Below are 11,323 nucleotides of genomic sequence, written 5' to 3' on the forward strand. Positions count from 1 at the left end.
CTCAGGTCAAAGCCACCAGTTTACCTTATTAGCACAGCTCATTTCTGAACCTTCTTGTCACCACCACCACCACCACTCTGCCAGTCACCTGAGGTCATGCTACCAGAGGAATTCCGACTGGATGCATCTGCATTCTGTCTACCACCTCAGTCCCCCGTCCTTCTGAAAGCTCTCCCCGCCACCCTTCATTCCCAGCACCTCTGCACGCAAACGCAGGGTCTGGCTGCGTGCTCTTGGGCAAGCAAGTTCCTCATCGCTTCTGACCTGCCGCTAGCGTCCTTACCTGCTCAGAGGGACCATCTTGCGGGGCTGTGAGTATTCGGTTCTCTCTATCTGAGGCACCCTAATGTCAGGGGCAAGTACGCAGCATTTATGCCACCCCCACCCATAAACCACAGCCCGTAGCTGCCTCCACCTAACTAAGCGCTTGGTGGCACAGGCTCTTAACTAGGGCACTTAGTCCATTACTGTCCTTCCTGAGCTATGAGTGGGAGGGCTTTTCGTACCATCGTTAGCAGGTAGTGCGACGCTCACATGAAGCGGCTGAGTCGTTTACACCACAGGCCCTTAGTACTCATTTTAGAATTCACTCCTAAAGAAGGTCCAACGACAACTTCTAGACATGTCAGAGAATGGATCCGGGCAACGGCACGTGCCTGTGTGTGAGGCCAGCAGCACGCAGAAGACAAGGTTCAGCTATTTGAAGGCTGAACAGAATTTAGAGCTGTGTAAGTAACACCAGCACCACAGTCCACCTGCCTAGCGGATCCGCATGAAGGGCTGGGAGGCTTTTTAACTATCGCTACTGTATATTCTGTCTATTCCTTGGCTGTAAAAAGAAATAGGAAGCCACGGGTAAGCAGCAAACCTGATGATTACTGGTAGCTCAATACAGACTTGAAATGAGGCACAATTTCAAAAAGCAAAAGATAAACATTACTTAGTAGAAAGGGTAGGAAAAGGGAAAACGCAGTATTTTAAAAATAATAATAATTTGTTTTTTTAAGCCTAAGAAAAGTGTTGCAGGAAGCATAAGTTGGAACTAAAAGCTATTATGAACCAACCGCTTAGGATAATCACGGGCATTTTTCTTTTGTCAGTGGTTCCTTTAGACAAAATTGTAAATACCAGGTGAAATTATATTTCCAACAAACATGCAAGCAATTCAAAGAAGAGTGTATAAATTCGAAGCACTTTATTAAAACAGCAGCAGACAATTATGAAATCCAGCTCATGCTCAAAACCAAACTCCCCCACAGGCTTTTACTTCTGGTATAAGTCAGAGAACATTGCCCGGCTTGCCAAGGAGTCCTCAGTCAACACACTTGTCCAAGGAGCATTTTAAAGACATGCCTGTGGATTCTTGCCATTTGAAACAAAAATATTTGCAGGTCAGGGGGCTGCATCAACCTAGTCAGCCAGCCTCCTCCATGACCTCAGCTGTGGAGCTGCTGTCATCTCTCTGTCTCATGACCTTGACCCCAGGAAAAACAAGGCGGGCACAGGATTTGCTGCTTGGCTGCCAGACTCAAGGAGAAGGGCAAGGGCCCGTCCCTTCCCGGGGCTGCCAGGTTCAAGGCAGAAAGCAAAGCTGGGAGACCAACACCGCCTCCCTCTCCGTTCAGAGGATGTGGTGCAGAGATCATTCCTCTGTGCAGTCAGTGCCATCGAATGGACAGTGACAGCCCCAAGGTCAAGGTCGCTCCAAAGTGAGCCACCAACTCTTGACACACAGATACCGGCTCTTAGCATCCAATGTCAGATGTGCAGGAAATCCTGCGGATGGTTTAGCTAAGTCCCTGTTTGTAATTACAAGATCGAACATGATGATGGTCAGTACAATGATGCTCATGTCCTAACTGATACCGCTGTCAGCATGGAGCTCTAGGGTGCTGCTGGGAAAACAAGACAAGACCACTGACGCAAACACACTAAGCCAGTCTATTTTTACCGGCAATTCAGGACCCAGAGAGTATTCAGAGAAAATATGCAAACATCTGTCAATTCCAGCTATGTTTTAAAGACACAATACACAGTGAATGAATGTTGTATCATAATAGAGCCCCTTCTAAGTCACACTTTATGCACATAAAAATGAAAACATAAGCTCTTTTGATTCTATATTCACTTCAAAAAGCTATGATTACACAAAGCAAATAAAAACAAAAGTACTTCTAAAATACCTGCGTTTGTTCTTTTTTACATAAAATAAGAATTTTTCGGTTGCAAAATATGAATTTCCTCCCTGCCCTACCCTACATTCCCTATCAAACCAAAATTAACCTACTTGCACTTATTTTAGTTACTTCCTTATTCCGTTGGCTTATTTAAATCGTTGGGGATGCCAATGTAGAAACCGACATATTGTATCTCTAGTTTTGCTTTTAAATAAGTGCTGCTGAAAGAAGCATTTAATCAGAGCTTTCTTCATTATCAAACCAATGGTATTTTAGTGATTATAACAAAGAAACGACTGGTCAACCAAGCAATGTCATTTCAAATTTGCTAATCGTAAGTAGGTGACCAAAAAGGAGGCCTTCACTTAGATAATGTTAACTTGTATTAAAGCCTGGTGTTGAGCATCGCTGTGAAGACACACAATATTACACTAATAATGTAATTCACCCCCAAAGTTTAAAATCACAAATGAAGGAATACTGTGAGTTTAATGACTGGGCTCCACGGGCTCATCCTGTCTTAAGCTGCAGGACACTTTTTCCCCCCCCGAAAGCTCAGAGCTCGTTTTACTCCTGCAGCTAGTCCACAGTCCCAGCCACGTCCATTCCAGGCCACACGATCCACACTGCTCAGCGAAGCAGACACGGCCTGAGCCGGCTGTGGAGACCTGGCCTCCAGACTGCAAGCAGGTCTTCTCTCGTGGCTTTCTGTTTGTATTTATCCACTCCCAAAGTGACTAAACTTCAAAACATTAAAAAAAAGAAAAAAAGAAAAAAAAAGGTCTCTGTAAGTAGCTATGTTCCTTCACAGTGGTGGGTGGGCAGCTGCAGCTTCTCAGTGAGCCCTTTCCCCCAGCCCAAAAGACGCCCTTAAATAGTCCTTCTTACGGAACAGGTCAATTCAGCTTTACTCTGATTAGCTCACAAGTGAAGCAGCCCCCTCAGGTCAACAGGGATGAAGCAGTTAAAAATCCACTAGGCTTCTGGGAGCCCCAGCCAACTCACTTGACTTTTTTGAGGCTCGGTTTTATTATCTGGAAAATGAGGGGCTTGGCCTGACATGATCACAATGGCCTCTGGCTCTACTACATTCTATGATGTGTACGTATCACTTCTGCAGTGAAAAGAAACAGACACAAAATTCAACAGGCATCCGTGGGCTTCGGGGGACTGAGGCGAGGAGGGGGCGCTTTTCAGGTCCAGCCTTCACAGCTGCCTGACAATAATGACGGTTTCCTCCCGCCCCCACATTTCTTTATTTCTCTCCACTGGAGCCAGAACTCTCCGTTTCTTCATTCATTATATTTCAAAAGTAAAATTAAGCATGTTCTGTATACATACATACATATATATATATATATATATATATATATATATAAAATTATTCTTAATATGGAAAGATCTTTTTTTTAAAAAATGGTTTCTAGGACATTCCAAAGTATTCTAAGCCTAAGGCTCACTTGGAAAAAGAAGCTATTTAAAAAAACCAAACAACACAAAAAAATACCTCCAATTACACACAGCGAACGGATGAATGACACAGAACCCAGAATGTCCTTTTTAGGTCCAGCCCTCAAGTGCTATGTTGCAAGCGCTACTTCTGCTCAACGAGCACACGAGCATGTATGTCACTTCATGCGCTTCCTTGGCTGGAAGGAGGCCGAGGTGAAATCAATGAAGAAGGATGAAAAAGAGGCTTTTAAATTTTAAGCTTCGACATCATCCATCCATTCATCCATCTATCTTCTAAAAATACAGAAATCACTGGTTCTCTTGGTATCACCCTAGTTTTAATGACCTCAGAACATGAACTTTCTTAAGGAAAACAAAGAAGCTAAGGAAGGAGAGGAAGGGAAGATGGAGGCAGGTCATTAGTCACATAAATAGCCTCACCTTGGATAGTCCCATCAAACCCCAACCAACCATCGCTCTACCAACATGGGTTAATCCTTTTAGTAACTTTCTAAACTTTTAAAAATTATTTTTCACATTCTTATTTTGGAAGTGAATATAAAATAGCCCAAAGTTGTCCAAGAAAGATCTTCCTATGTCCAGATAATGTTATCTGGGAAACTAAAGTTGCTGTGTACAGATTACATCTACTTGCTGAACTATGTAATATGTATGCATATATGGTATGCACATGTGTACGCATCAATCTTCCCTGTCCAGCGAACCCCCAGGCACCTTCCTCTCAGGGGACCCTGACAATGTGGCCGGCACTCAGTAAGGGAACCCCAGACTCTCTGGGGTTTGTTCTTGGCTCTGTCCACTCCTGACCATCCTGCCTCTGGAGTACCTTGTCCCCAAGGGCTCGACGGCCTCAGGGCCCTGCTCACGTCTGATTTACCTCGGTTCCCTGGGTTCCTGCTTGGTCCCACTGGCTCAGCGCCAGCTCTCACACCCTGTATTCATGTATCTGCTGTGGGGGAGTCATCCATTTTCCCAAACTTTTAACTCCACCGTTGAACTTTCAGCTCTTTTGGAGCTGTGCTTACTAAGATCACTCTGACAGTCAGTCTCTCCTGGGTTCACCAGGATAAAGATTAATTGAAGTTGGCTCTAAACTCACCACGAAGATCAGCGGCCAGCCTCTACGAGCTCTCAGCAGGTGCCCAGGCCCAACACCTGCCCTCCGGCACTTCCAATTTCTAACTAAGCAGCTCAGAAAAGACGGTAACCCTCTAACCGTTCTTCTCAAGAGGTATACTCAGAACTGTGCATGTGGGAATGTGAAGCGAGGAGAGTGTTCAATAGCTAGGATTCTGGAATGGTGCTGACGAGTGGGATGAGAAAAACGCACCCTCCTGCCTTAAAGTAATGAGCATGGAACAAATAAGTGGAAGAACCGTCACTTAAGGGCTAGGTCCAGTGTGGGTGGTGCCATCCTAGAGCCCTGAGTCAGGCATCACAGAGGCAAGATGGCTTTTACTGGCTAAGGACAGCAGCCTAGGGCCCCAGGTAAAGCTATGAAATCACTTCTCTATAGACCTGGAACCCGTTTCTTTGCCTCTTTGGCATATTCTGACTTCCCTCCCCAGCTGGAACTTGGCTTTAAGACCCTGATTTTTATTCAAGTGCCAAAATCTTTAATATTTTAAAGATTTCATCACACTTGCAAAATTCCCATGCACTGAAACGATCTCTTCCTTCCTCGGCCACCCGTAACTCCCCAACGTCGATCAAAGCTCCTGTTTCTTCAGGTAGATCTCCCGGCTGGTTACTTGATTCCAAGGCCAAACCTCCCCCATTCCAGAATAAATGAAGAAACTTTTAGCAAAATTGGGGAATTCCTAAAATTTCTTCATCTACCTGCTCATTCATTCACTCAACAAATACCGAGCATCTACTATCCCAGTCACTTGGGGAAACACCAGGGAATTAAACACAGATCGCTGCCCCGTGGACCTCACGCTTCTGCCAAGACTTCTCCATGATGTGAGTAAATGTCCCCAGTGGGAACTTCTTCTGTCTCCTCGCTCTAGGCTGGCTCATCACACTGCAAGCAGAGCAAGCTTTCTAAGGCAAGTAGCATCATGTCACCCACCCCCAGACCATGCCCGCAGCACCAAGTCAGAGCACTCTGCATATGGTCCTTGAACTCGTGGTGAAATGGGGAAAGCATGACCTCAGCAGGCTGCTGTGAGCATCAAGTGGGCATAAGAAAGGAGACACTTACATGTTAGCGAGCACCCACAAGGCACCAAGATGAGCTAGATGCCACACAAATGTGCCCTCACTCAGCCCTCACAAGTCACTCCAGGCCCCGGCACCAACTCATGGCACTCAGCCACGGGTCACTGTGTCCCTGCAGTGCTGCCCGACATCATTGTACAGAAACAAGTCTCCAGCCTTCGTCAGGAGGTCACCCTTCTAGACCCAGCCCCAGCTCATGCCTTCCCACCTCTCCATTCTGCCCATGCCAGGCCACCTGCTGTTCTTCAGGCAGGCCCTGCCCTTTCATGTCTCTGCTGTTCGCAATTCCTCAACCTACGGACCTTGAACTCCATCCTTCAAAGATGGGCTCAAGCCCTGCCTCTCCCGTGAAGATGCTCCGGGTGCCCAGGCACTTGTCACATGCACCTCTCTTGCAGGACTCATTTCCCTTGTACACTAGACCCTTGACGTTTGAGAAGAATAGGGCTAAAGCTCTCAGGAACCCCCAAATTTGCACAAGCTGCTGAAGCATAGATATGTTCCCCTGGAGCGCATGCACAAGGTAGGGAGATAACACATGAGGGTGGCTCGTTTTATTTACTCCCTCACTCCGGGCAGCACCTGGACGGGTATGACGCAAATTTATGCCGCAGTGCAATTACAACTGACAATAAACAAAGGCGTACCTGCTAAATTGAAGCATGTTATGGTCTAATTTACTAGCCTAGGGGTCGGCAAACTGCGGCTCGTGAGCCACACGTGGCTCTTTGGGTACGTTCCGTCTCAAAAGTTTGCCGACCCCTGGAAGAGCCAGTCCTGTCCCTCACAATTTAAATATTATTTGAGAGCCATAAATATATTTTTACAAATAAGGAAAATTTAAAGTAATATTATTAATGAAACTATGATAGTTTTATTTTCATTCTCAATTTTACTTCAGAGCCACATGTGGCTCGCGAGCCAGTTTGCCAACCCGACTCTTGGCAGCTCTTTCGTCTCAAAAGTTTGCTGACCCCTATACCAGACTAAACCATCTACTCTTATGAAATTACAATTCCTAGAGAAAAGGAACTTGGAGCCATTCAACATATTTACCTCTGTACTGCTCGGAATAGCACACATTCAATAAGATAATTTGAGGGGGAAAGAAGTGAAGTGTGGATGACAAGACTCTAGAGTGGCTGGATTTGCTTGACCGTCTTTTCAGGATATTAGTTGATGGCCTCACATCTACCTAGAAGCAGCTCTTTCAAGAGCTAACTCAGCCCAGCTGGCGCTCGCACACACTGGGAAGTGGAAGGCTTCTTCAGCAGGTTTCTTTCGGGGGAGCTGGCCTGCAGATTACAGGGCCCCTCCACCTCACCTGCCGTGCTGGAGTAACCAGATCCCACCCATCCAAGAGGTGGGCAGGCTGAGGTGGAGAGCAGGAGAACGAGTTTGACAGCATCCTGCTACGGGCCACTTCCAAACTGCCTTCCTATTTAAATGAGCACAGCGAAAATAAATTACCTTATTATGGTCAACTAAAGCATACTCGAAAAACGCTGCCTAGCAGTAACCCAGCCATTCATGAATTCAGCCAAACATCCACCGAGGGCTGCTCTGACAGTCAAGCGAAGCCACGGGAATATACACGCCATTTGATCACTAGGAAATATGACACACCAAGTATTGACTTGATTTTTAAGTTAACAATGACAAAGGTTAGTACTGGTTAGTAGCCAGGATGTGTAGTGGGGCAAATTTCCCACTTTCCCAACACATCTTCTGATTTGGACAAATGCTAAGTATTACGCAAAGTAGCTTCATGGGCCCCCACACCACAGCACCAGACTCCCATCGAAACTCCCTCCATATAGAAATTATGAAGTTGCCTTTGCTTTTTATGAAGAAAAAAAAAATTTAACCACTTAAGCAACATTACTTTTGTTTTACCAACCAAACTCCCCATGCCTCCTCCCACTGCTGCCTTCCTCAGGGGACACTGTTAACAGTCTGACATGTATTCTTCCAAGTAGTTTTTCTCGCTTCCAAAGGGTTGTTTTCACAAAAACGTCCTCATTCCATTCCTACTGTGTGGTAAGTGGCTATTGTTTTTCCTCAACAGTATTTACAGATGCTTTTTCATCACCCAAAACAGCCAAAGAAAAACTACTTTTCTCTCTAGTTGGCTAAAGCACTACTTTTTTTTTTCATTTACTCTCAGCTTCCTCCTCCTACTCCATGCGCAATGACAAAAATTCCCACGTGTTGCAATTTCCTGAGTGGCAGAAATACAGTCCTATGCACTCCTTTAAGGCAAAGTGTTTGCTTTACTTCATCTCATCAGCTTAGCTCCCAGCTCCCCAAGTGAAGCCTACATAGCAACTCCCTGTTTGCATAACAAGTCCAAACCATGCCCCATCATTTAATCAACAACACCTTTCCCTTAAAGGCCAATTATCTGTTTTCTACGGAATGCTAACAGGACCATGGATGCACTGTGCGCTGCAAAAACTTTCTCCTACAGACATTCCACCCAACATACTGTTTGTTCTTGAGAAAAAAAGCTAGCTTGAAAGAACTGGCCTCATTATTGTCATAATTACCTTTCTCATATAAAAATTAATTATTTGCTGTATTCAAATTCAAGCACATTTAAGTACTGGGTGCCACATTAGCCAGCTAGGCTCCTCGCCTATTCCCACAGGCTGCCTTTCCTCACGCCTCCCCCTCCGCCAAACAATCCATGGCTTATTCTTCTTATGTGGCTGGGCCCCCAAGGAGCCATCAGAACTGGGGGTGAAAGGAGGGGAGCCCCTGCTACTGCTTCAGACACAAGTTCAGAAAGAAGGTTAGTCCAGGGATGTGGAATGAACACTCGATCCAAGAGAGAGAGGTGGGCAAGAAAATCCTTTAATAATTACATTTAAACTGCTATCATTTCATGGTTTAGGAAATTTCTGAACAATTAAGAAAAACTAGTGCTCATGCTTTCAAGCTTATAATTTCAGTTCTCACAGTAACTCCTCGACTGCGGCTCCTCCCCCTGCACCTCTTGCGCTATGTTCTTTCCCTGGCAATTATCTTCTTTGACTAAACAACACTGTAAAGAAGCAGGAATCACATCAAAACCATCACGCCCGAGGCACGTTGCATATGCAACCTTCAGAGAACTCAAAAACATAAGTAGATGCAAGTCACAGTATGTGAGAATTAAAAATGATGGCACAATTAAAGTATTCTGAGCTCACCAGATACCCGTTGTGTGAAAAATGATGTTCAATACCACGTGGAGAATCTGTGCTCTCAGAACACAGCACAACTTCCCCTCATCTCGGCCCATTCAGCAGGAAACCCACTCACCTTGAGATGATACTGGGGAGAGTGAAACCCGAGCTCCTGCACGTCTGAACAAAGCACCCGGGCTCCTGGACGCGCCAGGAAAAGAGTGGTTTTGTTCCAGACCTATCACTGTGGCTGCACGCCAACTCCCTGGCTGCCACGAGCTTCCCCGCACCTCCCAGAATTCCTCATCCCCAGAGTTGACGCCTCATTTGCAGCCTTGTTTTCCCCTCTATTATGGGGCAAGGACACAACTATGACCTTATTTATCACTAAAGCTCTATCATATTTTATATGCCCCCAGTGTTAATCCCTGAAACCCTGGAAGCAGGATAAATTCTTATTCTATAATAAGGAGATAAAAAGTATGGGGACTGGACTTACTCTTATTTTTGTAACAAGAACAACAAAAGGGATGTCAAGTGCTTAGAAGTGAAGAGTCATAAAAGTCCACTTTTCATTAGACAGTGACTTATTAAGCACCCACTGTGCCCCTCAGGCTGTACTACCAGGTGGGAAGAGAAGCATGATTAGCTTGGTGTTGGAGTAACCAAACAGCAGGTGATCTTACATTATAACAACACCCTGGTATAAGCACCACCGGCATTATTCTCACAAGTAAACATAACTGGGACTGACCTGTTTCAAGAACAAAACTCAGTCTCCAATTAAGCGCCTGCGTCATATCACGTGTCCCACTGAAAGCAGCCTGAGCATGCATTCTCAAAGCTGTTTTCACTCATGCTGAACAAAGGAGGGGTGTGGGGTTTGGAGTGTGGGGGTGTGTGTGTATGTGTGTGGGTGTGGGTGTGTGGTGTCTCCCACCTTCCATTTCCAATCACTCCATCAGCCGAGACATGCCCAGCAGGACGATGCACTCACCTAAAGGGGGCATGTGCGTGTGTGCCTATTTTTTTCTCCCACCATTATCTTCCGCTCCCCATCAGCACAGATACACCCAGCAGAACGACGCACTCCCCACGTTCCCACCGCGCCCGTGGCAATCCCCACGGGGACAGTGCCGCGTGGACTGACCTGCTGCACGTCCTGCTGGAACACACACAGCTGCAGCCTCTGGTGCAGCCGCACCTTGCGGTGCTGCCAGATGTTCTCCAGCTGCCGCTGGTGGTGCAGCACCTCATGGATGACGTCCAGGACATGGTGCACCGCCTTGGAGTAGTTGGCAGAGGCCGTCAGGGAGTCGGAGCTGCCGGGAGTCAAGGGCCGCTGGAGCTTGTCAAGGAGTGACTTCCCATCCTGGCTCACCTGCCCGCAAAACAGACGCGCCATTATACACCAGTGACAGTTCCAGACCTTTCCTGGGCAGCTTTGCCCAGGCCATCTGCAGGCTCTGTTCCCGGATGCGTGCACACACATGTGCACATACACACTCACACACACAAACACAAACCACTGTTTTACTCAAGGCATATTTTATAAAGGACAAAATAAAGTTAAAAACAAATGCATTCGTTATCCAGACACCTCAGAACCAAATGTGGTAAGACACTGAGTTAAAAGAACATTCATCATCATAAAACATTGTAGTAGGACTTATTCTTAATGATTAAACAGCATACTGCCTTAAATCACATAAATCTGATGACATAAAATTGCACTGCTGGGATATCTGCAAATTAAAACTTTAAAGTAATGATTTTAAGTTGAGATATTGTGTTAGAATACAACAATCACAATGGAGCGAAATTTTAATGCTGAATCTTGAAACCTTGGCTTAAAAACAGATCAATAATTTAGCACCAGGCAAGGAATATGTACATAAACTCTCTGACATAGTTGGACAGCAATTTTACTTCACAAAATAATAAGAAACATGTAAGTGCCATTTTATTTGGTTTATTAACTTTAAAAAGTAATGTTAATTAAAATGTCATCAGCTTTTAAAACAGATGTCTGTGTACACTATGGCAGTTAACTACTGAAGTACAATTCAATGAAAGTATTCAGACTAAGCAAAGAAATAAGAAAACATGCGGGTGGAATACATTAAGAAAAGTGTCACATATCTTTCATTTTTAAGATTTAGGAATGATTATGCCGGATGTGGCTGAAACAATAAGTCCCGATCAGATAATGAAAAGGGCATGTGGCACGTAAAGCAACTGTGCTTTGAGATTCCCAGAACTTCTTAGTAAGGCCTCAAC

At 45.3% G+C, this 11,323-nt stretch overlaps 1 protein-coding gene across 8 annotated transcripts in view; it reads right to left on the minus strand.

Annotated features, from left to right (window-relative positions):
• Positions 1-11,323, minus strand: part of TRIO (trio Rho guanine nucleotide exchange factor) — a 322,427-nt gene that overhangs the window by 164,761 nt on the left and 146,343 nt on the right. For all 8 annotated transcript variants that reach the window (XM_019646200.1, XM_019646201.1, XM_019646198.1 and 5 more), the window contains exon 9: positions 10,194-10,424. In XM_019646200.1, coding sequence (XP_019501745.1) covers positions 10,194-10,424 — 231 coding nt within the window. The remainder of the gene's footprint in view (positions 1-10,193; positions 10,425-11,323) is intronic.

The sequence above is a fragment of the Hipposideros armiger genome, unplaced genomic scaffold (assembly GCF_001890085.2).
Source record: "Hipposideros armiger isolate ML-2016 unplaced genomic scaffold, ASM189008v1 scaffold_98, whole genome shotgun sequence".
NCBI lineage: Eukaryota > Metazoa > Chordata > Mammalia > Chiroptera > Hipposideridae > Hipposideros > Hipposideros armiger.